Consider the following 27,049-nt stretch of genomic DNA (forward strand, 5'->3'; position numbering starts at 1 on the left):
TTTGGAGCCCCCCGAAATAAAGTCTGACACTGTTTCCACTGTTTCTCCATCTATTTCACATGAAGTGATGGGACCAGATGCCACGATCTTCGTTTTCTGAATGTTGAGCTTTAAGCCAACTTTTTCACTGTCCTCTTTCACTTTCATCAAGAGGCTTTTTAGTTCCTCTTCACTTTCTGCCATAAGGGTGGTGTCATGAGGCTATAGAGCACTTGAAATGTAAACAGTATGACAGAAGAAATTGAATTTTTAATTCAGTTGAGATGTGCTATTAATGCAAAATATGTACCAGATTCCAAAGACTTAGTATCTATATCAATATCTATATTTATATATACACAATCTTTTTTTACATTGATTATATACTTAACATGACAAATTTTGCATGTTAGATAAAAAGTATTAAATTACAAATAGAATTAGTTTTTTTAACTTTTTAAAAATTAATTGTTATTGGAGTACAGTTGTTTTACAATGTTGTGCTAGTTTCTACTATATAGCAAACTGAATGAGCTATACATATTATACATCCCCTTTTTTTGGATTTCCTTCCCATTTAAGTCATCACAGAGCATTCTTTTTAATGTGACTACCAGAACATTAAAAATTTTTTACGTTACTCATTATATTTCTACTGGACAGAGCTGACCTAAATGACCTAATGGTCATTAGACTAGTGATTTCCCAATACTTTTGATAAATTTTTGGAGCACAAATCTCCAATTCACATAGTTTTATTTATACATAATATACATGAACACTACTCTGTATATTATGTACATTATAAAACATTGACCAAATGGATGCTTTAAAAAGATGAAATAAAAAGAGAGCAGAAATAGAAGTTGTACTAATTTCTTTCTGGAGGCCAGACAGTGGTGCATTTTGTGCACCACTTAGAGTCCGCACACATCATTTTGGAAACTCTTGCATCAGACACTGAGAGCTCCTTCCTGAAAGTCTATTAATTTGCATCTCCCTGGGGTTCCCTGGTTGTTCAGACAGTGAAGAATCTGACTGTGGTGCAGGAGACCCAGGTTAAATCCCTGGGTCGGGAAGATACCCTGAAAATGGAATGGCTACCCACTCCAGTATTCTTGCCTGGAGAATCCCATGGACAGAGAAGACGAGGGGGCTACAGTCCATGGGGTCTCAAAGAGTCAGACACGACTGAGTGATTAACACTTCACTTTTTATTTCTGTATTGTTGAACCTAGTGCAATATCTAGATATAGTTGGTGTTCAGTAAATATTTGTGGCAGGAATAAATAGCTCTTCATATGCAATAACTTTCTGGTGGTTTGGATGTATTTATTTCACATGCATTGAGCCCTTTCTAGGTCCCAGGTACTATACTAGAGAGTCAAGAGTAAAAGTTTCAGTCAGTCAGTCAATTCAGTTGCTCAGTTGTGTCCGACTCTTTTCGACCCCATGAATCGCAGCACGCCAGGCCTCCCTGTCCATCACCAACTCCCAGAGTTCACCCAAACTCATGTCCATCGAGTAGGTGATGCTGTCCAGCCATCTCATCCTCTGTTGTCCCCTTCTCCTCCTGACCCCAATCCCTCCCAGGATCAGAGTCTTTTCCAAAGAGTCCACTCTTTGCATGAGGTGGCCAAAGTATTGGAGTTTCAGCTTTAGCATCAGTCCTTCCAAAGAAATCCCAGGACTGATCTCCTTTAGAATGGATTGGTTGGATCTCCTTGCAGTCCAAGGGAGTCTCAAGAGTCTTCTCCAACACCTTAGGAAGACTCAAAAAAAAAAAAAAAAAGAATACAGTCCCTTTGCTCTAGGCCAGTGCTTCTCAAACTTCAGTGCATGTAAGAATCACCTGGAGGGCTTATTAAACAGATCCCTGCCCCTCCCACCCCAAGATTCTGATTGAAAGAGAATGAACATATATTGTCAGGAACTTTAAAGTTAGTTAAATTGCCTAAATCATTCAGCTAGTGAATAGCAGAGCTTGGATTGGCACCCACTTCTGCTCTCAGAAATACATACAAATCTTTATTGCCTTCACCTTTTAGACACGGCTCAAGGAACCAGACTCAAGGAACACTGGGTGGAACAGAGAAGCTTCCTGTCCTGGTCAAACTCAGTAAACAATGAAAATTAAAAGAGTTCTCAAAATAAATAAATAAACAGTTCTCAGTGCTATGAGGGATGTAGTGCCATGGAAATATTTAAGAGAAACACGTATTCTACCATAGGGTTAGGGAAATCTTTTCAGAAAGAGAAGTGAAGACCAGAAGTATAAGTTAGAATGGGAGTTGGGAGTGTTTGGAGCTGATGATATGCATGAAGGCAACAAACCATTTGAGAAACTGAAAGAAATGCGGAATGTCTGGAGTATATAAGGCTGTGAAGGGAGGCAGGAACCAGATCCAGCTGGGCTATTTAGACTTATTGACTTTTTCAAGGATAGGGGTGTGGTCAGACTTGTGTTTTTAAAAGATTGTAATGCTCTCAGTGGATGAGAGATTAGAGGAGAACTATCCTATAGGTAGGGAAAGTGAAAGTTGCTCATTTGTGTCTGACTCTTTGCGACCCAGGCCAGAGTACTGGAGTGTGTAGCCATTCCCTTCTCCAGGGGATTTTCCCAAACCAGGGATGGAACCCAGGTTCCTGCAATCTCCCGCATTGCAGGCAGATTCTGTACCAGCTGAGCCACCAAGGAAGCCCTGTAGACAGGGAGATCGTAATTAAAGATGCTACAATGGCACCCCACTCCAGTACTCTTGCCTGGAAAATCCCATGGACGGAGGAGCCTGGTAGGCTGCAGTTCAATGGGGTCGCTAAGAGTCAGACATGACTAAGCGATTTCATTTTCACTTTTCACTTTCATGCATTGGAGAAGGAAATAGCAAACCACTCCAGTATTCTTGCCTGGAGAATCCCAGGGACAGAGGAGCCTAGTGGGCTGCCGTCTATGGGGCTGCACAGAGTCGGACACGACTGAAGCGACTTAGCAGCAGCAGCAGCAGCACAGGCATGCATTTAGGTAATACTGTGGTAACTGCGGAGAAGGGTGTGTGTGTGTATGTGTGTGTTTGATAGAAAGTGATGCTGTTAGTCGCTCCGTTGTGTCTGACTCTTTGGGACCCCGTGAACTCTAGCCCGCCAGAGCTGATTTCTCAAGGCAAGAATACTGGAGTGGGTTGTCATTGCCTTCTCCAGGGGATCTTCCTGAGCCAGGGGTCGAACCTGAGTCTCCCACATTGCGGGCACAGTCTTCACCATCTAAGCCATGAGGGAAGCCCATGTGTTTAAGTGTTCAGAAGTGTTTAAGACTTGATGATTGATTAGAAGGGAAGGAGTGGGCAGGCAGGAGAGAAATCAATGATGATTTCCAGGGTTCTGAGTGCACAGTTTTAGTAAGGGTAAGGTCTGTAAGCTTATTATTTCGTATTTTTAAAGAAAAGTAGATTTAGGTAAGTGAGGTTATGTGAAAGTAAACTTTATTTTAGTAAACTTTCAATGACTAGAATTTATTAGAAAGTATGGGATAGAATTTATTAGAAAGTATGGGATAAAATTACAGTCTTTGTGGTTAGGTTTATTATTTTTGTTGTTTTAATTATATCTATAGGCCTATTGTTCCATGAGCGTGTTAGTTGTGAAAACTGGAAATAATGTCTTTTTGCCACTAAGAGGATTAGCCATGGAAGACCAGCTGTAGGTTATGAACCATCAGTCTTTGAGTTTCTTTTGTGATCGCCCTGATGAATAACCTTGATTGAGTTTCTGAAGCTCGACATCCCCTCTTGGCGCCACCTATTTCTCCACACCTGAAGTCTCTAAAAGGGATAGTAGATGGTTCCTATCAATGGATGATTTGGACTCCGCCTTCTTCCTCTAGGTCCCGCCCTCTTCCCTGAAACCACACCCCCTTTCAGTTGGCCCGCCCCTTGAGGAGGTCGTCGCTGATATGACAGCGATTCTCCACAATCCTGACCTATAGGAGATCGGAAGGGTGGGACCGAAATCAATTTCCTTTTTCATTTGTCAAATCAAATGTCTATCTGGTTCCAGTCTCAGCCCACTTCCTCTTCAAGCCAATGATTGGTTGCTCTGTTTTTGCTCCCCGGCTCACGATTGGTTCTTTCGTTCCAACCCTCTCTTCCAGCTTTTGCAGGCGGGATTAGCACGCAGCTTCCTGCTCCTGCCAAAAAAATAAAAGAAGAAAAAGAAAAGAGGAGAGAGGCGAAAGAAAATGTCACGGAGATCTTTGGTGTTTAATTCGCTTTTGGCCTTGTCGGTCAGGCCCAACTCTGCCTTTTGATTGGTTTTTCTATCTGCCCATCCTGGGTCGGGGGCGGGATTTCCCCAGGAGACCCACATCTTGTCGCCACTGGCCGAACAGTGCGCCTGTCTGAAGCTGCCGGCCCAGGATTGGAGGCGGACGCGGACAGGTGGGCGTGGATTGGCTAGGGCAGCCGGTCAGTGTGAGGCGGGGGCGGGGCCTCGGCGGCTGGTTGCGCGTGTCCGCCGCTGGCTCCGCTCTATCCGGCTTTGCTAGGGGAGGTGAGTCCGGCCGCGGCGGCACCGGCGGCTGAGGAGGCGGCGGCTGAGGAGAAAGCGGCCACAGCGGCTGAGGAGAAAGCGGCCGCGGGGACGGAAGCCGGGTGGGGGGGAGGGGGGGAGACGGAGCAGCCTTGAGCCCTGCGGGGGCCGTCGCGCGGGGGGACCCACCCGCTCTCCCCCCCAACCCTCCTCAGCAGAAGCAGCCGGCGGCGGGGGCAGGAGTCAGTCCGCTTCCGACTGCACCCCGCCCGCCTCCCGGGGCTCCCATTCTTTGGCCCCGGGACCCTAACCTCCTCCCGGGGCGGTTCCCTCTGTCTCGGCGTCCGAGTGCTGCCCACCTCTCTTTCATTCCTCCCCGCACCTCCTTACCTTCACTTTGCCCCGGTTCTCTTTCTCCTCTCTGTCCTGCCCTGTCGCCTCCTCTGCTCACTCTGTCCCTCCTGCCTCCTTCCCTGGCTCTTTTCTGTTCGGGAAAGTTTAGTGTCCCCCCCCCCCCCCCCCCCCCGCTCCAATCAGGTCAACCTGACGAGGAGTAGGGGGAGATGTAGGAAGGCCTGAGAGTTCGAGGGGGGGGCAGCTGGTTTCCCTGAACATTTCCCCCCATCTTTTCACTTTGGGGTGGTGGAATTTTTTTCAGTTGCATTTTTGAGGAGGTGGTAGGTGTTTAGAAAAGGATGTGGGAATGGAAGGGGTAGATGAGTCAAGCCTCTTACAAGATTCCAAGGGTGGTGTGTTACCTGATCCTTTTCGCGTGTGGAGTTCAGGAGGTCGGGAGGTTTGGCCTTCATTCCCACATTCAAAGTTGGAACCTCCCCCGAATTAAGCATGGAGTTTTAGTATCCACTTGTGGCAGGAAACCTGGGGGGAAGGGGTCCCTTTTTCCTTTTTCTTTTTCTTTTATTTTTTTGGGGGGGCAACCCACACCCTTCCACACACGCTCACCCCCAACTTAAACACCAAGATCCTCTAACTTGTCTGGATTGACTGATGAAGACATAAAGCCAGTTCCGCTCCATGTTTTTTGGAGGTGGAGTGAGTGGTTTTTTCCTTCATTTTTAAATGGCCAAATGACAGCTTGACCCAGTTTGCTTTCCAATCAAAGGGCATTTTTTTTTTTGAATGTCTCTTTGTGGCGCAAGAGCCAACGCAAAAATGATGGCGGCTTACAATGGCGGTACATCTGCGGCAGCAGCAGGGCACCACCACCACCATCACCACCACCTTCCACACCTCCCTCCTCCTCACCTTCACCACCACCACCACCCTCAGCACCATCTTCATCCCGGGTCGGCTGCTGCGGTCCACCCCGTGCAGCAGCATACTTCTTCGGCAGCTGCGGCAGCCGCCGCCGCAGCCGCAGCTGCAGCCATGTTAAACCCTGGGCAACAGCAGCCTTACTTCCCATCACCGGCACCGGGTCAGGCTCCGGGACCAGCTGCAGCAGCCCCAGCTCAGGTACAGGCTGCCGCAGCTGCCACAGTTAAGGCGCACCATCATCAGCACTCGCATCATCCACAACAGCAGCTGGATATTGAGCCGGATAGACCTATTGGATATGGAGCCTTTGGTGTCGTCTGGTGAGTATCCAAGGAAGAATCACGACTTCTGGTTTCTTCTCAAGGTTGCTGGGCAAGGCCTTTTCTCATGGTTTTTCTCCATGTCGACCCAAGTGGAACAAGCTGCTCAACTATAGGAAGTCACCCTTCATTACCTGGTAAAAGGGGCCTTGATGGCATTGGCTGTCTAGGCTTAAGCTTTGAAGTCCTGGCCAGTTTTGGTGGAGCACCCTCTGTTGAACTCACAGAAGTTTGTTGTCTACCAGACTTACAGCGTAGGACCTAAGGAAGCCACTGAATGGAGAATCAGTAAATAGGTGAATGCATGGAACGCTTATTCCTCTACAGACCTTGGCCGTCCCTCATGTTTGATTGAGTTTGAATCAGTTGCCCAGTTGGAGCAGATGTCACAACTGACCCAAACTGGATTCCTTACCATTGTCTGGTCGTTGGGGTATACTTTCCACAACTATTTTGCTCTTTCTCTCTCTTCATTCCTTAATTTGTGATCGCGATCCCCAAAGGAAGATAGGGTTCATATTTGAACCAGTTAAGTCGTTTCGTGAGTGAGTGGTTTATTTTAAACCATAAAGCTACAGTTGGGAAGTATGTAGCTTTAGCCTTTTGATAAGAATGCATTAAATATAGCATCACACATGAGTACCACAATTGAGGTCAGTAGACTGTAACTATGCAGTGGCCCACATTCAGTGTAATGTTTTAGTGTCATTTAGTGGCTTGTAAGTTGCTCTTATCCCTTGGTTGGTTGCTGTAGTAGGGAGTGTGCTTTTAAAACATGAAACTGGTCTATTCTTGCTGCGGCTAGTATAAATTTTTTTAAAGTCTGAGGGCTTCTTAAATGCAACATTTTGTCATTTTGTCTATTCTTTTTAGGAAGATTAGTAGTTTATAGTAAAATGTGTTTATCATTGTAGGGTCCTGTTTCTATCAAAACTAGAGTGAACTGAGTTTTTCTCCCCAAGGAGTAAGTATTCTGGTGTGAATAGATGAATTGATGTTTTCAGTGCTTCAAAAATAGATTCCTTCAACTATATCCTGATTTAAAAAAAGAAAAGATTCTTGTTAATGTCTAGAAAAGCCCCCATCACCTAGAGAAAATGAACTCTTTGGAACTAGCCTGGTAAGCGTCTCCTTTGATCATTGCTTTTCAGGCTGTAATTGATATGAATTTCATTTTTGCATTACATCTGGCCATCTTTATTTACATTTCAGATTTTATAAACTAGGCTACTAAGTGATCCAATCTATCTTTTTTTAACCTGGTAAAGTCCAGTGTTTTCCCAGTGAGCTCTCCAAGGAGGTTGCTGCTGCAGTGCTCTGTTCTCCAAGGTGTGTGGGATTCCTGGTGGGAAAGAGGGTAGCCGGTAATGGTGCCTCTTCAGTCTCTGCTCAGGGACCTGCCTGTTCTTGACTTCCTGTCTTCCCTTCCATATCCTGTCCTCAGGGACTACACGGTGAACTGCTGTTCCTTGTCTAACCCTGGAGGATTTCAAAGCTGAGGGGAGGAAAAAGATTGTAATTTTGTCATTGATTTACTGAGAATTTGGATTTTCTTAGACCTGGATGCTCTTTAGTTTTAGTGCTTTGCATACAGTGCTAAGAACTGGAGATGTGCTGACAAGGAAATGGGTTGCAGGATTCTGGACTGTGTTCTAAAGGTGTTATTTGCTCTTCATTTCTATCAACTGGTGATGGGGTTTGTAGAAGTTTTAACTTAAAGTTGGTGCTAAGGGAATTTCTTTTTTCTTTTTTTTTAAGGGAAGGGAGATAAGGAACTGGAGTGCTGAAACATATCCCACAGCAAACATCCTGGTAGTGGTGTTCTAAATTACCAGTACATGAAAATCCAAATGCTTGATTTGAATCCATTCTAGATTCTTTCCTTGACTGACCCCTTCTACCACCCATGGAGTTCATTCCGTGCACTTGAAGCGCCTCCATTTGTGACCGTCTTCCACTGTGCACCAGTGGTTTTGTACTTGCCCTGTCTGATCACATTTGTGAGCCCAATGAGGGTAGTGACTGGGCCTGCTAGAGTACTTTTTTTCTCCGCAGCACAGTGCTGTGGCATCTTTGCTGCTTGGTTACTTGCTCTCCTGGTCAGGCCTTCTTTGTTCTTTAACCAAGTTTTTCTACTTAGCTGCATTGAATGTTTTTATTAGCTGTTACAGGTGAAATACAATTCGGTATGAAAAAAAAGGAAAAGAGTTCCAGGTGTGTGTTTTAGTATGCAAATACTTTTCTATTTTTGTATTTACATATTTATAACTTGCTGTCTGAATTGCTTATTATATTTGAAATTTAATTGCTGTATGACCCAAGTAAGATTGTTAAAACTAGAAATTTGAATGACAGACCACAGTGAATTGCCCTAGTATTTTCAAACCCAAGCTGAAGATGTTAGTGAGCTTTTTTTACTTTTTAACTAACTGTGAAGATTTTTCTTTTTAATTTAGAAGGCACTTAATGACTCTGAAACAACTATTTTCTAAAGTGGTTAAAGTAGAACGTAAAAATATTCTCCTAATGACACATCATTTAATTCAAAGCACCATATAACTACTTGGGCATTATAAGATTCACTTAGACTCAAATATGTTTAATGCATTTTGCAAGTATTTTCCTTCTGTCATGGCATATGAGCGGAAACTGTATGCGCTCTCGTTTCTTTTTCTGGACGTGTACCCAGTGGTACTGAACTGATAGCTAAGTGTTGCTTATAATTTTGAGGGATATTGTTGTTCCTCCATGTACACAAGGAGAGATATTTGTAGAGGTGATGCAGCATTTTACCATTCTGATTTCTTACTGAACAATTTAGTCTACCAGGCTTGATTTATCTTTCTGCTGAATTTAACTATTGGAATAACTTATCAGTATTGGACAGTTGTGTAAAAGTAGTGAATTACCATTAGCTTACTGGTAAAGGTGGTGCTTTGACAGTTCAATTAAGGTTTCATTAACAACTGTCTGCTGTGCTTTATCTCAAAGTAAAGATTCCAGTTTACCTAGTAATATGATCATGGAGTAGCCTGAGATACATTCATTGCCAGCGATAGAATATTGTTCATGGGTTATCAAAGCATCATATATAATTTGACCTTCTTTATCAGATAACAAGGCTTCCAAATGCCCTTATGGATATTTTCACAATGCAAAACCAAAGCACAAAACAACTCACAGACAGAAACCTGACTTGTTCTGTGAGAATGTCAATATCTTTTTGTCTGTAGTTAACATTTGCCAGATGGAAAGTAAGTTAGGTTGTTCTTAAAGATGTAACAACTTTGGGACAAAGAGTATTACAACATAAAGCCTTCAGGGGCTCTTGAAGTGTATACTTTTGAGAATTGGAGGAAACTGACCGCATGAGAACGGTTTGAGAACTGCAGAACCCAAGCAGTTTTGACTTTGGCAGCCAAAAATACCAGACTGAATTAATGGTACATATTGCTACCTTGATGATTTATGAAATCAGCATTTTTTACTGTCTGGGATTGCATTCAGTTTGTTGCCTTTGTTCTCCAAGTTAAATTGGAGAACCTTGAATTGTATTACTCTAATACTTTCAGCAGGTTACTTTTATATGAACTTTGAAACTCAAGCATCACTGTAGTGATACTTACTAGCTGTGTGATCTTGATACATTGTTTAACCTCTCTCTGTTTCTCATCTATAAAGTAAGGATAATAATAGCATTCATTTCATTCCATTGGTTTGAGGATTAAATGAAGGTAATCCTTGTAAACCATTGAGTATATTGTTTAGCACACAGTAAGCACTCAATAAATGTTAGCTGTTTTTTATTGTGGTTATTATTGGTAGGAAAATCAAACTTGTGTAAATGTTCATAGATGTGGCTTCACATATGGTCAGATTTATCAGGTAGAATCAAAATGCAGGCTATGAAATTCTCCAGGCAAGAATACTGGAGTGGGTAGCCATTCCCTGTTTCCAGGGGAGTCTTCCAGACCCAGGGATTGAACCCAGTTCTGCACTGCAGGCAGTGTCTTTACCGTTTGAGCCACCAGAGAAGCCCACTGTTTTTAGAGGCATGACTTTAAATACCTAGAGTGTCCTCTTAGTTCTGCTATATGCCAAGGGGTTGAATTTAGAGTTAGGGTAAAGTATTCTGTTGTCTCAATTAATTAAAAGCAAATGCATTTTTTAAAAGCACAATATGTATGTTTACATGGACTTGTTACATAAAGTCCATATGTTACATGGACTTTACATGTTCTAGCCAGATCATCTGTACTCATTTAGGCAATATTATAGATTTCCATACCTGGAAGGAAATTAATTTTTTTTTTCCCTCAGAATGTAACAAATGAAGGACATCCTTGTTGTCAAAGTTCACCTTTAGTGGAGATTCATTTTACTTGTGTATGGATGAACAGGTGTGAATTGTTAAAGACGATCCCAGTGAGGTGGGGGAAATATGTATGGTTTAATGAAAAATTACTCAGTGTAAATCCTTTTGCGTGGCAGGGATTGTCTAGCTTCCTCATCTTGTGAAAATTAGAGGCATCATGTATTTTCTGATGTTTTCTCCAGTCCTCTTACTCCCCAAGTAGCAAACTGAAATTTGGAAAATTGAGGAATGCTTTTGGGAATAATTTTGGGAAAATGCTGGCGTTAGTTGCATCAGAAAGAGTAGTAGACTAAAGTGTATTTTGTTATTAGCTGCCTTTTCCAGGTTAGGAATCTGTAGCATTGAGAAGTTGCTCTATCAGCCAAGATTAACAGCCACAGCTGGATTCTTTGGTGGGGGGGGGGGCGGAGCGGGGGGGGGGGGGGGGGGCTGCTTTGTGAAAAGAGCTTTGAAGAACCAGAGCCTGCACCATAAAAAGGAAACGGTTGCTCTTCTAGACATAACAAAGCAGCCGTGTGAAACTAGAAATGTGGAAATCTATATTGTTAGTTTTAAGTACAGACGAACTTACTTTTAGAAACTGCAGGTTCATGGTCATAAAGTCGAGGAGGCAGAGAGAGAGAATAAAAGGAACACAGTCTAATGACAGTGAACTGGTTTCTTGGTCACTGAAAGTCCATAACCTGTAACATTGGAAGTCATGTTGTAGTTGGGCTCCTGGACAAGATTATGCAAATATTATTCAAAAACCCAAAATGAAACAAAACCTAAACACAACAAAAGAAATTTGGCTTATCCTTAGGGGAAATTTTTATGTTCTATTGACTATCAGCTTAGAAGAAAAAATTTTTTTCCTAAAAAAAATACATTTCAGAAGGAATTGCCTTTTCAAACAAGCTAAAACAACAGTCTCCCTCAGAACTACTTGCAACTTCTTTTAGCTATCAGTTGTTACCACTGGTGCATGTCCTGAAAAAGAAATAGTGGTATATATAGTTCTCTTTTATATGTTGTGCTAGGAGAATATTTGCAAAATACATTAACTGAATATTTGAATTCTGGAATTTAACCCTCAAAGCATCGGCAATTGTAGTGGTGTTGTTCCTTATACAAAAGGCTGTCTTCTAATGGAATACTAGAATATTTTATTATCTTCACAACTTGGAGCATTAGGGTTTCACTGACTTCTATATGTAGAATTGAGTCTATTCTTGGTGGTTCTTATTAGATTTGTTGCTGTCCTAGCATTTCAAGCATCAACTGTTTATATAATATGCTGATTTGATTTCTTTGATGCAAATTGTCAAGGCCAAAGAAACTTTTCCATTTGTCATCCAACCAAACAGAAAAAAGTCATTGAGTAGAAGTTCTTTACATTATATTTGGGTTTTACTTGCAATTCCCTGTGCTTCCGTAATACTCAGGTGCATTATTTGTTGATTGGGTCATCTAATGCAGATCAACAATGATTGTCTAACTAAAATAGCTTGTCAGTTTGATCCTTTTGTTGCTTGGGGGTAACACACAGAGTGCCTTAGGCAATAGTTGTAATACTGTCAATAAGCACGTGACAAACCATCATAGACCTAGCTGGTAGTTCTGAGGTACCTAGCTCAGAACTTTTTCAGAAAAAAATATGGCACTCTGACATTTCGAAAAGATGAACTCTCAGGAAACTGTAGTGAGTTCAGATTTAATAGTTAATTGTAGTGGTGTGAATAGAGAGACTCTGTACAGGGATGTCTGCCTTTAAAGATGATTGGTGATCTTTACCTAAACCGTTTCACATCTTGTGCTTTGAATAAGTTTGGCTAATTGAATCATACAGAAGGTTTTGGCACGGCTGGAGGTCACTGGTCTTGTCAACCTGCTACAGAGCAGCACTATTGTAGGCTTTAATGAGGATATTTAGTTGTATAAATAATTTCACAGACTTCTTTCAAGTTTCTGCTGTGCTTGGGATATAAAGATGTTTAAGTCATGATATTGCCCTGAAGGTGTTTACAGTTAAAGAAACAGTATGAACTGATACATCCTTGCTCTCAAGAGAGTCTTGATGGAGAATTGAAACCAAATTTGAAACCGTCAAATAAAAATGTAAGGACAGATTATTTTCACTTGTTCTTACAATACTCATTGACTATGTGTTGACTGTTTGCCAGGCACTGTGCTGGATGATAAAGATTTAAAGGCGATTATGATCTAGTGGGGGAGAGGGATTTGTAAATGGTTAGTTACAATTCACTGCCGTAGGTGCAGCAATAGAGACACTCCCTGGGAATACAGAGGAGGGATTTCTTTGGAAGGTACGGATGCTTCCTCGAAGAGATAAATACCTCAACAGAGTTTTAAGAATAAAAGTTTTAAAAAAAGTCAACTAACGGGGAAGGGAATTATTGGTGGATGGGCCCTTATAAGGGAGACTTACAGGGCTGGAGCTGCTGAATATCAATTGCAGTGCAGGTGACAGGAGATGAGGGTGGAGATGCAAATCCTGAAGAGGTTGGAGCATCCTGCTGAAGAGATAAGACACCATTGGTACTTGGGAGAGGGGAAAAAGAAAACTTTTTTTTTTTTTTTAATTTAAAGCCCCTTTATAACATGCAGTACATAAACAGATATGCAGCATATCTGTGGTATTAAAATTTCATTGAGGGGAGAGCAATTGGAAAATGTCTGAAAACGCTCCTGGGGGCAGGAAATAATGAAAAAGGTTGAAACATTAGGAATGGCAGCCACTGGAAGTTTTTAAGTAAGAGTGACCGTTTAGATAGGATTTTTTTTTTTTCAAGGCTATGTAAGTGGGAGTAGAGATAGCTGAGGTCTGGGCCTTAGGGAATGTTCTCAGTTGTAGATGGAAGAAATTATTGGAGATGGAACTAAGGGTAATCAGATAGGAAAATATTAGTGATTGACAACCTGCACATGGGAAAAGATTGTTAGGAAGATGGGAGTAATCTTTGATGCAGATAAAGTCAAAGAAAATGAGGATGGAAAAAGGTCATTAAATTTTGCAAGTAGATCACAGGAGAGAATGTGTATGATTCCCGCCCCCCCCCCCCCCGACATATATATATATATTTGGTTCTAAAGAATGTCTCCAGTATTAACAGCACGTTTATTGTTAATAAAATTCTCCCAAATCCCAAGTTGTTATTTCTAGTTTATTAAACCAGAAAATTTGATGTTTATCATAGTCAAGGTACCATTTCCTTGGCAAGATTATTTCTTTTTAATGACAAGGTAGTAAAGTACTAACTAAACTTGTTAGGAGACAAGGTTCTGGTCCCTGCTGCCAACAGCTCTATGACCTTGATTAAGTTATTTGACTTTTCTGAGTCTTGGTTCCCTCATTTATAAAATCCTGTGTTGCCTCAATACACAGTTGACCCTTGAACAACATGGGTTTGAACTGTGTAGATCTACTTAATATGCAGATTTTCAAAAATAAATATATTGGAAACTTGAGATTTGTGACAGTTTGAAAAACTCACAGATGAAGCCTGTAGTCTAGAAATATCAAAATAATTAAGTAAAAGGTATGTCGTGAAGGCGTAAGATAGGTATAGATACTAGTCTTTTCCTTATACAGGCATAAGGTGAATGATATTAATATAGAATTACTAGTGTATTAGTTTTCTTATTGTTTTAACTTTGTTTTCAAAGAATTAATTACCATACAGTATGCCCCACCTCCTTTCACTCATAGTTGGAGAAACAGTATCAGCCTAGCATCACAGGTAAGTGTCTTTTTAAAACATGTGTTTCCAGCACTCATATTGGTTAAACTAGTCTGCCGTAAAGCTACCATATTACTGCTTCTTTGTTATCAATGCATGAATAGTTATACCTGTAAAGAAATGTTTCTTTTTCACATTATCTTTTCATTTTGTATGTCTAGTGTTAGTGATACGTGTAATACATACAGTGTTTTGTATCATATAAGACAATATTGATGAAGGTACTGACAGATGATTAATCTTGTAAATAGCACTAAAAATATTTTTTCTCTTTATGATTTTCTTAACATTTTCTTTAATTTGCTTTGTGGTAAGAATTCAGTATATTGTATGTATAACAAACAAAAAGTGTTAATCGATTTTTTAGATTATCAGTAAGGCTTCCTTTCAGTCAGCCATAGGCTACTAGAAGTTACGTCTAGGGGGAATCAGAAGTTAATACATAGATTTTTTACTGCACTGGGCAGGGATCAGCACCCTTAACCTTCACATTGTTCAAGGGCCAACTATATAATGCAAACCACGTAACACAGTGTTAAATTTTCTACGTTAAAAATGTAAAAAGAAACAAATGAAATTAATTTTAGTAATCTATTTTATTTAACTCAATATATCCAAAATATTATCATTTTAACATGTTACTACTATAAAAATCATTAGATATTTTACATTTTTTTCCCATATAAAATATACTAGACCCAGTGTTTATGTTAGCACTTAGAACACTTCTCAGTTTGGACTGACCAAATTTCAAGCGTTCAGTAGCCCAGTGACTATTGACTGGCTTATTGACCAGCCCAGTTCTAGAATGTCTTTAGCCTCTGTTGAATTGTATGCTCATCTCTGGACCCGTCACTGTCAGTGTGGATAAGGTTACTTTAAAGCAGTCAGGTCCACTCCTGGAGATGGAGTCAGTTATAAGTGGGACGGATGAATTCCAGCAACGAATGCTGGGAAAATAGTCATTAAATGAGCAAGAACACATTCATCTAACTTATGTCAGACTCAGAAGAACTTGACTCAGTGTGTTTATAGAGCAAAGTGGAGTAATGTTCTTTGTAGAGAAGTTGTCCTGCCTGCCCTGAATTATTTGGAGTGATTTCCTTTTCTGAAGCCCTGTTTGCTTAAAGTAGCAGAAGGTAAAATTGGTACCTGATCCTTGTCATGTTTGCTTTCTTTGCCAGTTAGATCAGATATCCTCCATTGATTTCTTTTCTTTCCTCTCAGTGTTGTGGTTTTGTTATCTAAAGTTCTCAGTCTTGTCTTCAGTTTAAGTAATATAGAGCTCAGTATTGTCAGGCAGTAAACTTACAGGAGAATGGACAACACAGATACTTTTTTGTTTATCCATTCCTTGACCTAAAATTCTTGCTCTGAGCTACAGAGAAAAGGTGAAGGGGGAGACCTTTGAACAAATAGATAAAATTAGTCATTTGACCCAGATTGCAGCTATTTTTTTTTTTTTTTTCTGTCTGCATAGATAAAAACCATCCTCCAATTTACATAAGCAGGTGATTTTTCTTACATGCTAATTTTCTTAACCTACCATGGCAGAGAGCTACAGATTTGCAAATTGTGTAAGTAAATTGAAATAAAGGTGACTTATTTCACTTTATTATCTTACCAGTACAGAATTACCCCAAGGGTGCAATTATCAGGTGATTGTCAGATTGCACATCTAAGCTAACAGGCAACCCAGTGCAAAGTTTTTTTTCTCACTTCTCTTCCTTCTCTCTTTAATTTTTAAAATAGGAAACTATTGATTTCTGTATTTACTTTGACAGAGCTAGATATTTAGTAACACAGATGTGAGGAAATTTGAGCTTTTATTAAAAATAACCCAGAAACCATAAAAATTGACAGGTAATGGTACTGGCCAGAAAAAGCATACTTGGTTTGGATTTGAATTGCCCAGGAATTAGGTGAGAACCTTCAACTGTATTTAATTGGTAGCTTCCTTTGTGTTCCTTGTCCCAGGTTCTGCATGTTAATAGTATTTGAGGTTATTGTGAAGATAACTGGGTGTGTACTAAGGCCAGTGTTCAAAATAAATATTGATGCATTCTTTTAAAAACCAAACCATGTTAATTACAACATGGTTTAAAATGGCATTTCAGTAAGATTGAAATTTTAGAAAGGTTTTAGGGGCTCTTTTCACAGATGATTCATGAGGACAAATTAACGTCAATCAATAGTGTCTTCTTTTATTAAGATATTCCAATTTTAACTTAGTAATTAATGCTGCATATTTAATCCCTCAGATGTTACTGTATTGTTTACTTGTGATATGTGTGGAGATTAAATTATACTTCCTGTACCTTTGAAGTAATGACTTAAAAATGAATCATAATTTTCAGCTAGCAGCTAGTTAAAAGGTTGGCCAGTCTTTTTATCCCAGTACTTAAATATTATTATTTCTTTGCAGGTTAAAGAAAAGTAGTTTAGATGAAATGAACTTTGAGAACAAAAGGCAGTTAAAGAATGACCTGAGCAGAACATTTAAGTACAAAAGGACAGGATGGTTAAATAGTTAAGAGCCTGTACTCTGATGACTGCCTGGATATAAATCTTAACTCTGCCCCTTATTAGTTGTGGGCAAATTATTTAACCTCTGGTTGTCATGTGTAAAATGGAGATAGTAAATAATGGTATATCTGTTGCATAGGGTTGTGTGAGGATTCAGTGAATCGATGTATATGTAAAGCCTTAGAACTGTGCTTGGCACTTAGGTATACATTAGCTGTCATTATTATCAGTTTCAGTACTCATGAAAAAATGCAGTACCTCCTTAAGTTTACTAACCTAGGGCAGGTAACCAACAGCTTTTGAACGATTATGATAGGTATCAAGTTAATGACTATACCAGAGATTTTTTTTCTGATTAACACCCAACTGTTTTCAAAAAATTCTTTCCATTTCTAGAATGCCTTCCAAAGGTAAAATTTCCTTTAGCACATAAGAGGAGGGTTTTTCCTTGCTTATCAACTCCCTCCTTTCACTCTATTATCAAAATAATAATATGTTTGTTGTAGGAAACTTGGAGAATACAGAAAAGCTATATTTAACCTGTAGCTCAGAGATAGCCACTAATAGTATTTTGGTATAATTTTTTTCAATTTTTAAAATCTGGAATGTGTGCATTTATAATAAAGTTTTAAACTTTGGGATCATGATTATTGTGTGCTTACAATGTGGTATCCTATTTGTTTCACCAACATTACAAAGGTAGATTTTGGCCATTTTTTCCCTCTTTGAGGGCTAGTTTTTTCTTTCTCACAAACCTAGAGCCCTATCTGAACGGAATTACAGAGTTGGGAGATACTTTAGAATGCATCTAGTGTAACTGCCTCATTTTATGTGGGAAAATTGAGACGCAGAGAAGCTAAGAGGTTTGTTCAAGGTCATACAACTGGTAGGAGGCTGAGCCAGAACCTTTGCGCCTTTGCTGTTTTACCAGTAATACCTGTCCAAGTTAATGCCCATTGAAAGTGGAGGAAGTGTTCTTCGAAAAGCAAACAAACAAAAAGAATAAAAAACAAAAATCCTATAAATGAAACCAAGAACAATGCTTCTGAAAGAAAAAACGACAATATTTAGAATACTCTGTTGGGCAGTTTTTGTGTGCCAGTGACTAAGGTTTCTGGTAAAAGTTCGATGTTACGAGCTACAGGGCTTTTGAAAATAGCTCACTCTTTATGTATGTATTACATGCACGTTCTGTATCTGCTTTGAGGCTATCATGCCTCTCCCCCTTTTATTTTTTGAAAAATTTTAAGTCTCAGAAAACTTGAAAGAAATGTACAGTGATACTCCCATAAACCTTTCTTCTAGATTAACATTTTGTGACTTTTTGCTTTATCTACTTCAAGGCTGTTTTTACGGAACTTTGAGATTGGGTTTCGATTAAATTTAGACTTACAGTGTTAAGAAATTTATGGTCACTGCATCAACTCACTGTTCCATGTAATAAGTTTTGTAAGATCTCCAACTAGAGAAGGAACTGGAAGTTTTCAAGCTTGTGACTTTTTGGAATGCTATTTATTCTCTTAATACTTAAAACAAAATTCAGTGTGAATCAAATGTGCAACTGAAACATACCAGTCAAAACTAGGCTTCAGGCAGAATAGAAATATTCCATTTGGCAGAGTTTTTCTTTTTTTGTGGTATTTATCTCAAATTGAGAATTAAAGGGACATTTTCAAATTAAGAACCTAAGATCTGGTTTCACAATTTTATGACAGAGGACATGATTGAGGATATTAGATTGTTGAAGCTAAATTTTAAGTTACTGTATTTTTTTTCTTTTTTAAGGAAATTACCCTAATACAGTCACATGAGCTGATGATGTTGTGATTTGTGTCACCCAATTCACTGCTCTGTATTTTTCAGTACCAAATAATTCCTTTGTTAAATTCATTTTCAGTAAATGAGCCATTGTTTCCCAAAGGGTAATGATTATTTCTATATATAGCACAAATCCCTAAGAGAGAGATTTTAAAGTTTAAAATATTAACAATTAGAAATGGTTGAAATCATCACTGTGTATATGAAAAGGGCTGCTGCTGTGTTTGCTCCTTGGGCTACAATGAAATATTTTGTTAACCAGAAACCCCAACTGGACAGCAAGTCTTTGAAAGTATTTTGGCTTATGTGCAAAAGTGAGTTGTTTTATTGCATCCACCCAACTTTTACATTGCATAGTTTCATAACATAAACACCTAGAATGAGTCTAAATCTAAACGACCTGAGACCGGTCAGGAAGATCAATGCAACTGACACTGGTTTACTTGATGGTACTTGGTAGTAGTATCTGCAAATAAACCACTGACTTCTTAAAGTACCTCAGCGGGAAAGACATTAAAATAGGGACACTGTGGTGTTTTAACTGGTGTAAGATACTGAAGATGTTACCAACACACATCAGGTTGTCTCTGTAGGTGGGCAGATGTTTTTTTTTAAGTGAAAATCAATCTGTTTCTGTCTCTCCTTCTCAGTATTAATCAAAGCAAATGCTTATAATCACTTATGATACATTCTGTACCCACTAATCCACTAAAAATGATGAGAGCTTCAAAGGCTGGGGCCATGTCTCTTTTGTGTCTCCAGAACCTATTGTGGTCATTGGTGGGTACTTACTACGTGCTTGTTGTTGAAAGTGGCTAATGCTAAGTTTGTACATGATGGTGACTGTCAAAGAAGAGTAGTATCGCTGGCTGTTGCCATTATGTAGATCCCTACTTCCTCATGAAATGAATTTTTATGAGAAAACAGTGATGTTTAGACTGTCTCGTAGTGACTTTTGTATTCTTATGTTTGGATTTTTTTTTCTTAAGAGTAAAGAACCCTGATCTAAAAATAATATACAATAACCAACTATTTACCAAAATAGCCCTTTATTTTTATAATCTACATTAAAGTAAGAATGCTGTTAAATTGTTTAGGAAAAATAACAATTCTCAGTGCAGTACTGTCATCTTATGTTGAGAAATAGAAACTGTATTTCAAGTGTCACTTAATACATCAAAACATTTGAAAGCAGTCTGTGATGCTAACACCGCCCCCCCCCAAATACTAAGCTCCTTATTCTGTTCTATAAATTTATGAATAAATTGCAGATTAGTGTGTACTAGAGATCTTCTTAAAGTTAGTGAGAAAGAATGGCTTATTTCTGTGTTGTGCTGGTTTATGCTTAACAGCAGGGTCTCTGAAAAATTAAAAAACTCTAGTTTGTAGGGCTTGCCAGTTCCTGTGGTCCTATAATGGCCGGTTTCAGGCTACCAAGCTGAAGTCACTAAATGCTGAATTGGAAAAACAGAGTAGCACACCATTGTAAACAGTTTTCACCATAAATCATTCTGAAATAATTAGGACTTGTTATTTCTGAGTATTTATTACCTTTATTTTAATTATAATTTGTTTCCTTATTAGTTTATATAATTTAATTTTTTATAATTTTTCACAGTCAGCTTTGCAGAATTCCAGAAAATGTGACTGTCTCTCAGGAGCCATTCTGAGCCAGCTCCAGTGAACCCCTGATTTATTTCATGTGTTTGTTGGGGTGTTTAGCTGGTGTTGGGGAGTGAGGAAGTTACATCCTTACTCATCATGAACAAAAATAAAGTCCAAGTGGATTAAAAATTTAAATGGAAAAAAACAAAGCCAAAAAGTAAGAAGAAAGTAATATATAATTATTTATCATCTTGGAAGGAAAAGATGTATTGCCTTGATTTCAAAGCAAGAAAAAGAACATCAGGTTTGTCTGTGTAGAAATTTAAGATGTGTGTTTGGTAAAATACATTATTAAAAAAGTCTGAAAGAAAAGACAAAAAGACCTCCAGAAAAACCTCCCAGATTGAAAGCAACCTAAATGTCTCTGAATGGTGAAGTGGTTAACTTTGAAAAATGCTCATAATTTATTACGTGAAAATCAATGTCAAAGATCATCCCCTTTAAAAAAAAATTCGCTTCTATGTTCAAGGAAAGTCTGAAAAGATTTCTGCCAGCAATGGTTATTACAGTGAGGTGGCAGTAAAGTGGATTTTCACTTTGGATTTTATAGTAATAGGGCTTCAATGGTGGCTCAGACAGTAAAGAATCTGCCTGCAGTAGAGAAGACCTGGGTTCAATTCCTGGGTCAGGAAGATCACCTGGAGAAGGGAATGGCAACCCACTCCAGTATTACTGCCTGGGAAATCCCATGGACAGAGGAGCCTGGCAGGCTGCAGCCCATGGGATCACAAAGAGTCAGACTTAAAAGAAACACTAAGAATTTCTTTATTGTAAACATGAAGTACAAGAAGTACAATAATAGCATCCCTCTTTTTAGAGGAGGAAGCTATAGCTCAGAAAGGTCTGACTTGTCTCAGTGTTCATAGCTAACAAAATGATAAAAAAGGCCTCACCCAGGCCTGTGCTCTTTAAACAGACAAACAAATGTAATATTGATATATATAAAAGATACATGATAGAAGTTAAAAGAATAATTAAAAAGTGTACATGAACCCACAACCTAGCCTAAGAAATAGAACATAAAATCAACCCTGTTGAGGCTGCCCTTAAAACATATCCACCCCATCACTCTGCCTTACTTCCCCTGCCAAGGGGAAACCACTATTCTGAGTTTTGTGTTTATTATTACTTGCTTTTTTTAAAATGGCTTTCTTGAGATATAATTCACATTAAGCAGTTTGCCTAAACTATACAATTTAATGTTTTTTTAAAGCATATTTACAGTAAATTAAGTCTAGACCATTTTTATCACCACTACAAGAAACCTCATACCTATTGGCAAATTGCTTCCATTACCCCTTCCCCTGCAACTGTTAACCTCTCTGTCTCTCTAGATTTGCCTATTCTGAACATTTGAAGTTGTTAAGTTCTTTGTGTATTCTAGATACCTTTATCAAATATTTGATTTGTAAATATATTCTCCTATTCTTGTCTTTAACTTTCTTGATGGTGTCCTTTGAAGCATAGAAGTGTTTTTTGTTTTGTTTTTTTTTAATTTTTATGAAGTCCAATTTATTTGTCTTTTGCTCTTTTGGTGTCATATTTAAGAAGGTTTTGCATAATCCAGGTCATGAAGATTTATACTTCTGTTTTCTTCTAAGAGTTTTATAGTTCTAGCTCTTATATAGTTAGGTTTGTGATCCATTTTGAATTAATTTCTGTATGGTGTGAGGTAGGGAGTACAACTTCATTGTTTTGCATGTGGGTATCTACTTGTCTCATTGCCATTTGTTGAAAAGACTAATTATTTTCTAATTGAATGCCCTTGGCCTTGTTGTTGAAAATTAGTTGACCATAAGACACTCCCAACTTTGATTGTTTTAAGATTGTCTTGACTTACTCTAGGTCTCTACACTTTCATATGAATTTTAGGATCAGCTTGCTACTTGCTACAAAAGAGAGAGAGATGGCATTTTGTTGGGGATTACATTGAACTGTAAATCAGCTTGGGGGATTTTGTCATTTTAGCAGTATTAAGTCTTCTAATCCAGAACATGGGAAGTTTTTCTGTTTGTTTAGATCTTCTTTAATTTCTTCAACAATTTTGCTTTCAGAGTATGTTTTACACTTTGTTAAATTTATTCTTCAGGTGTTTTTTGTTTTTTTTTTCATTGTTTTCAGTGATATTGTAATTGCTTTCTTAATTTCATTTAATCTTGCCCTGCAACCTGGTGGAACATGTTTTTGTTAGTGTTAATGGTTTATAAATATATTTCTCATGATTTCCTATATACAGTGTCATGTCACCTGTGAAGTTTTACTTTTTCTTTCCAGTTTTGCTGCTTTATTTTCTTGCCTAATTTCTAGGGCAAGAGTAGACTTCCTTGTTTGTTCCTGATCTTAAGGAGAACTCATTCAGTTTTTCTCTGCTGAGTGTGTTAGCTGTGGGTTTTTCCAGATGCTCCATATCAGATTGAGAAAGTTCTCTTTTATCCCTCATTTAAGTGTTTTTTTATCATGAATGGGTGTTAAACATTAATTAAAAAAATTTTTTTAGAATGTAGTTGATTTACAATGTCGTGTTAGTTTCTCCTATACTGCAAAGTATATCAGTTATACATATATCCACTCTTTTTTAGACTATTTTCCCATATAGGTCATTGTTGTGCTAAGTCACTCAGTCGTGTCCAACTCCTTGCAACCCCATGGACTGTAGCCCGCCAGGCTCCTCTGTCCATGAGGATTCTCCAGGCAAAAATACTGGAGTGGATTGCCATGCCCTCCTGCAGGGGAATCTTCCCAACCCAGGGATTGAACCCAGGTCTCCCACATTGCAGGTGGATTCTTTATCTTCTGAGCCACCAGGGAAACCCATGAATACTAGAGTGGGTAGCTTATCCCTTCTCCAGGCATTCTTCCCTACACAGCAATTGAACTGGGATCTCCTGCATTGCAGGCAGATTCTTCACCAGCTGAGCTACCAGGAAAGCCCCATGTAGGTCATTACAGAATTTTAAGAAGTGTTCTCTGTGCTATGCAGTAGGTCCTTATTAGTTATCTGTATTATGTACGCTATGCTATGCTATGCTAAGTCACTTCAGTCATGTCCGACTCTGTGGGACCCCATAGACGGCAGCCCACCAGGATCCCCTGTCCCTGGGATTCTCCAGGCAACAACACTGGAGTGGGTTGCCATTTCCTTCTCCAATGCAGGAAAGTGAAAAGTGAAAGTGAAGTCGCTCAGTCGTGTCCGACTCTTAGCAACCCCATGGATTGCAGCCTAACAGGCTCCTCCATCCATGGGATTTTCCAAGCAAGAGTCCTGGAGTGGGGTGCCATTGGCTTCTCCGGTATTATGTATAATGAACATTAATTGATTTTTAAATATTGATTCGACCTCACTTTCCTGAGATAAGTCCCAGTTAATCACCGTATATAATCTGCTTTAGCTTTTTGTTTGTTTTAAATAGACTTTAGTTTTTAGGTTTTAGTTTAAAACCTAAACCTTGACTTTGACTGAAAAGTTAAACAAAAAATACAGAGAGTTTCTGTAAACTCACTGATCCTGGTCATGCACAGCCTCCTCCACTAAGAACATCCTGAACCAGAGTGATACATTTGTTACAGTCGATGAACCCACACTGACACATCATCATCCCCCAAAGTGTGTATTTTTTTACATTAGGTACTACTTACTCTTGGTAAGGTACTACTCTTGGTAGTACAGTGAATGGGTTTTGACAAATGTATTCAGCATTGTAGTATCATGCAGAATAGTTTCACTGCCCTAAAAATCCTCTATGCTGCATGCATTCATTATCCCTCCTTCCGAATCCCCAGCAACTGCTGATCTTTTACTGCCTCCATAGTTTTCCTTTTTCGTGTCATGTAGTTCGAATCATGTAATATGAAGCCTTTTCAGACTGACTTCTTTCACTTCCTGATATGCATCTAAGGTTCTTCCATGTCTATGGCTTGATAGCTCATTTCTTTGAGTGCTAAATAATATTCTGTTTAGTCCCTGGCCAAAGAACTAAAATCTCGCATACTGCAATAAATAAATAAAGTGCTTTAAATTCCATAAAGAAAGATATGAATAGAGAATGCAGTATAAGTAAATTTGGTTCCCTTTTCTAATTTAAAAATATGACAAAGAATTGAGATGAATTTGTTTTATTCTTTTTCAGTATTTTAGTGAATCTTTGAGGGAACTGATGATAAAAGTTTATGCAGAATCTTTATACTTTAGAGCATGTTGTCCCATTTATTCAGGCTCCTCAAGCCAGAGGAAACTTTGAACAGGGTTTAATATAAAAATGATTCTTTGCAGTATGCTTTTAAAATTCTTCTCTAGCTAACTTTATGGTGTCCATGGTAGATTCAAAGATATTTACATAAGTTTAACCACTTTATTTACATTACCAAATACAAATGATTCTTTTCTATTAAATGTTTTTCTCTTAATTTAAACTGTAATTATTCTGAACCTGAGTTTTCTGAACCTGAGTTCTGAGAAATTTCATTTTAGGGAATAACCCCTGACTTTTAATACTGAGCACCTGCTGTTATTTAAAAGCTGCATCCTCAGATAACTAATTCTTAATAAACATGGTCTGTAAGAGATGGTGGTAGAAATAGTTTTATATAGATTTCTCCAGTGGTTCCATCTGTTGAGAGTTGGATGTTTGAAGTACTAGTTTTTCCAGTTTTAGCATTTTACTGTTCTGTAATTCTATGGTATATTTATAGTTAGAAGAAACTTGAAAAAAGACATTTTAAAAATAATGGTTTTGAATGATCCCGGAGATAATTTTTCTGACGCCTTAGTTTTGATGAAAGTGGCAGCAGCTAATTTGTATGAAATTTCTGTATCACCTGAGTCCCTAACCTACATGCATGCATGGTTAGACGTGTTTGACTCTTTGCAATCCCCTGGACAGCAGCCTGCAAGGCCCCTCTGTCCATGGGATTTTTCCAGGCAAGAATACTGGAGTGGATTGCCAGTTCCTCCTCCAGAGGATCTTCCCAACCCAGGGATCGAACCCATGTCTCCTGCATTGGCAGGTGGATTCTTTACCACTGAGTTACCTGGGAGACTGTCCTAACTTAAACGAGAGTAGTACAAGTTCAGGTGGCTTATGGGGGTCTCTGTACTTCATATAACTATCTAATGAGGATCCATTCTTCCTCAAAACTAGAAAAGCTTCTTTCCTTAGAAACTTTATTTTTTAGCTGTAGATGTAGAAGAGGCAGAAAGGTCACTTACCCAGCACACTCAGTTAATGCTCCAGTAGTTGATGATGTGTTCTTTCAGTTTGGCTGTACAGGGCATATTTTGGATTTCTCAGCTTGTTTTAAAATTAATCCTTTAGAAAATAATCCCATGTGATTTGGTGGGGAAGATTTGAGGGGTAATGCCTATTGAAACTGCTTAAATAAGAATAGGGTATTGAACTCCCAGAAAGAGAGAGAGAAAGAGATGGGGTGAGTTATTGGCATTTTTTCCTTAGAATCCCTGCAGTAATGACTCTATAGTCTTCATTTAGTGGCTTAATTCTAAGTTTTATTGCCCTCTTGCCCTTTTGGTCAAAAGTTCTGTGCCTAATACTACTAACTTTATTCTCATCTCCTTTCATTTGGTTCTCTTTCACAGAATGTAAGTACCATTGTTAAGCTTCCTATAACACTTAGATCTTGGGGGTGGAGGGGTGAGGGTGACTGGGGATTCTTTAAGTGAATAGATTTTTTAAAAATCCTTACTTATTAGAAAGTGAAAAACTTGGAATTGTATAATGTTCTAGGTAAACATTTTAAATTTTACTAAAATGAACTATGGTATCTCTGGATAATGATGAAAAGTTTAATATTAAAGCCACATGTGTTGAATAATTAGCATAATAAACCATGGGATAAACACTTTTAGCAAAAATTGTTAAATTATGACACGTTGATGACTGTTTTGTTAAGACAATAATCAATTCACCCCTTATCTTTTTTTTCTGTTACGTTGCCAGTTTTGTAACACAACTGGCACACTTTACACCCAAACAAACCTCATGCGTGAGTAGTATTCATATCTGATGCTAGCATACTTAAATTATAAAGCTTAATACAGTCTCCAAGAGAAAAAATAATTTAAAATTGAAGATTTATATATGTATCCAATTTTTTTCCTGTCTAATCATTTTCTTATTTTGTTTCTCAGGGTTTGGGTTTTAAAAGCAAATTGGTTTATTGTATCTTTCTTAGTGAACTTATTATTTTAAAACATTCCCTAAAATGCTTTCCTGAAAGAAGAGATAACTTTACACGCTGAAAGTCCTTTTATATTTTATCTGTATTTGTCTGTATAAAGAAAACTACTGATTCTTTTCTTCAGAGATGTTTGTAGAGTCCAACTTGTGGAAGATTTATCCCTTCACCCTCATAAAAGTTCAGTTAGTAATAGGGAATATCTTATTTCCTACTGCTGCTTCTCGAGCTTTTACGACAGAGAGGGAGTTAGCAAAAAGGAATCATGACAAAATGAGGAGCCCTGAGAAGTGCATTTAAAAACTAATATTTAATTAAACTGAATCAAATGAGAAAAGAGTGTTCATTTACCCGTTGAAAGACTGCACCATGAGAAAGGTCAAGGCAGAATAATGTTTTAGCTCTTTGTATCTCAGTCTTCTCTTGGATATAGTAGGCATTATTAAAGCTCAGCATTCAGAAAACGAAGATCATGGCATCTGGTCCCATTACTTCATGGGAAATAGATGGAGAAACAGTGGAAACAGTGTCAGACTTTATTTTGGGGGGCTCCAAAATCACTGCAGATGGTGACTGCGGCCATGAAATTAAAAGACGCTTACTCCTTGGAAGGAAAGTGATGACCAACCTAG

The 27,049-nt window shown here is 38.6% G+C and overlaps 1 protein-coding gene across 2 annotated transcripts in view; it reads left to right on the forward strand.

Moving 5' to 3' along the window:
* The first annotated feature begins 4,382 nt into the window (after positions 1–4,382).
* NLK (nemo like kinase) overlaps positions 4,383–27,049 on the forward strand; it is a 130,159-nt gene continuing 107,492 nt past the window's right edge. Inside the window, exon 1 of one of the 2 annotated variants that reach the window (XR_011561939.1) lies at positions 4,383–6,101. Coding sequence is in view for 1 of the 2 variants with exons in the window: in XM_019981804.2 (XP_019837363.2) it covers positions 5,644–6,101 (458 nt within the window). In the remaining variant the exon portion in view is untranslated. The remainder of the gene's footprint in view (positions 6,102–27,049) is intronic. The other variant, XM_019981804.2, reaches the window with a different exon arrangement.

Source organism: Bos indicus, chromosome 19 (genome assembly GCF_029378745.1).
Source record: "Bos indicus isolate NIAB-ARS_2022 breed Sahiwal x Tharparkar chromosome 19, NIAB-ARS_B.indTharparkar_mat_pri_1.0, whole genome shotgun sequence".
NCBI lineage: Eukaryota > Metazoa > Chordata > Mammalia > Artiodactyla > Bovidae > Bos > Bos indicus.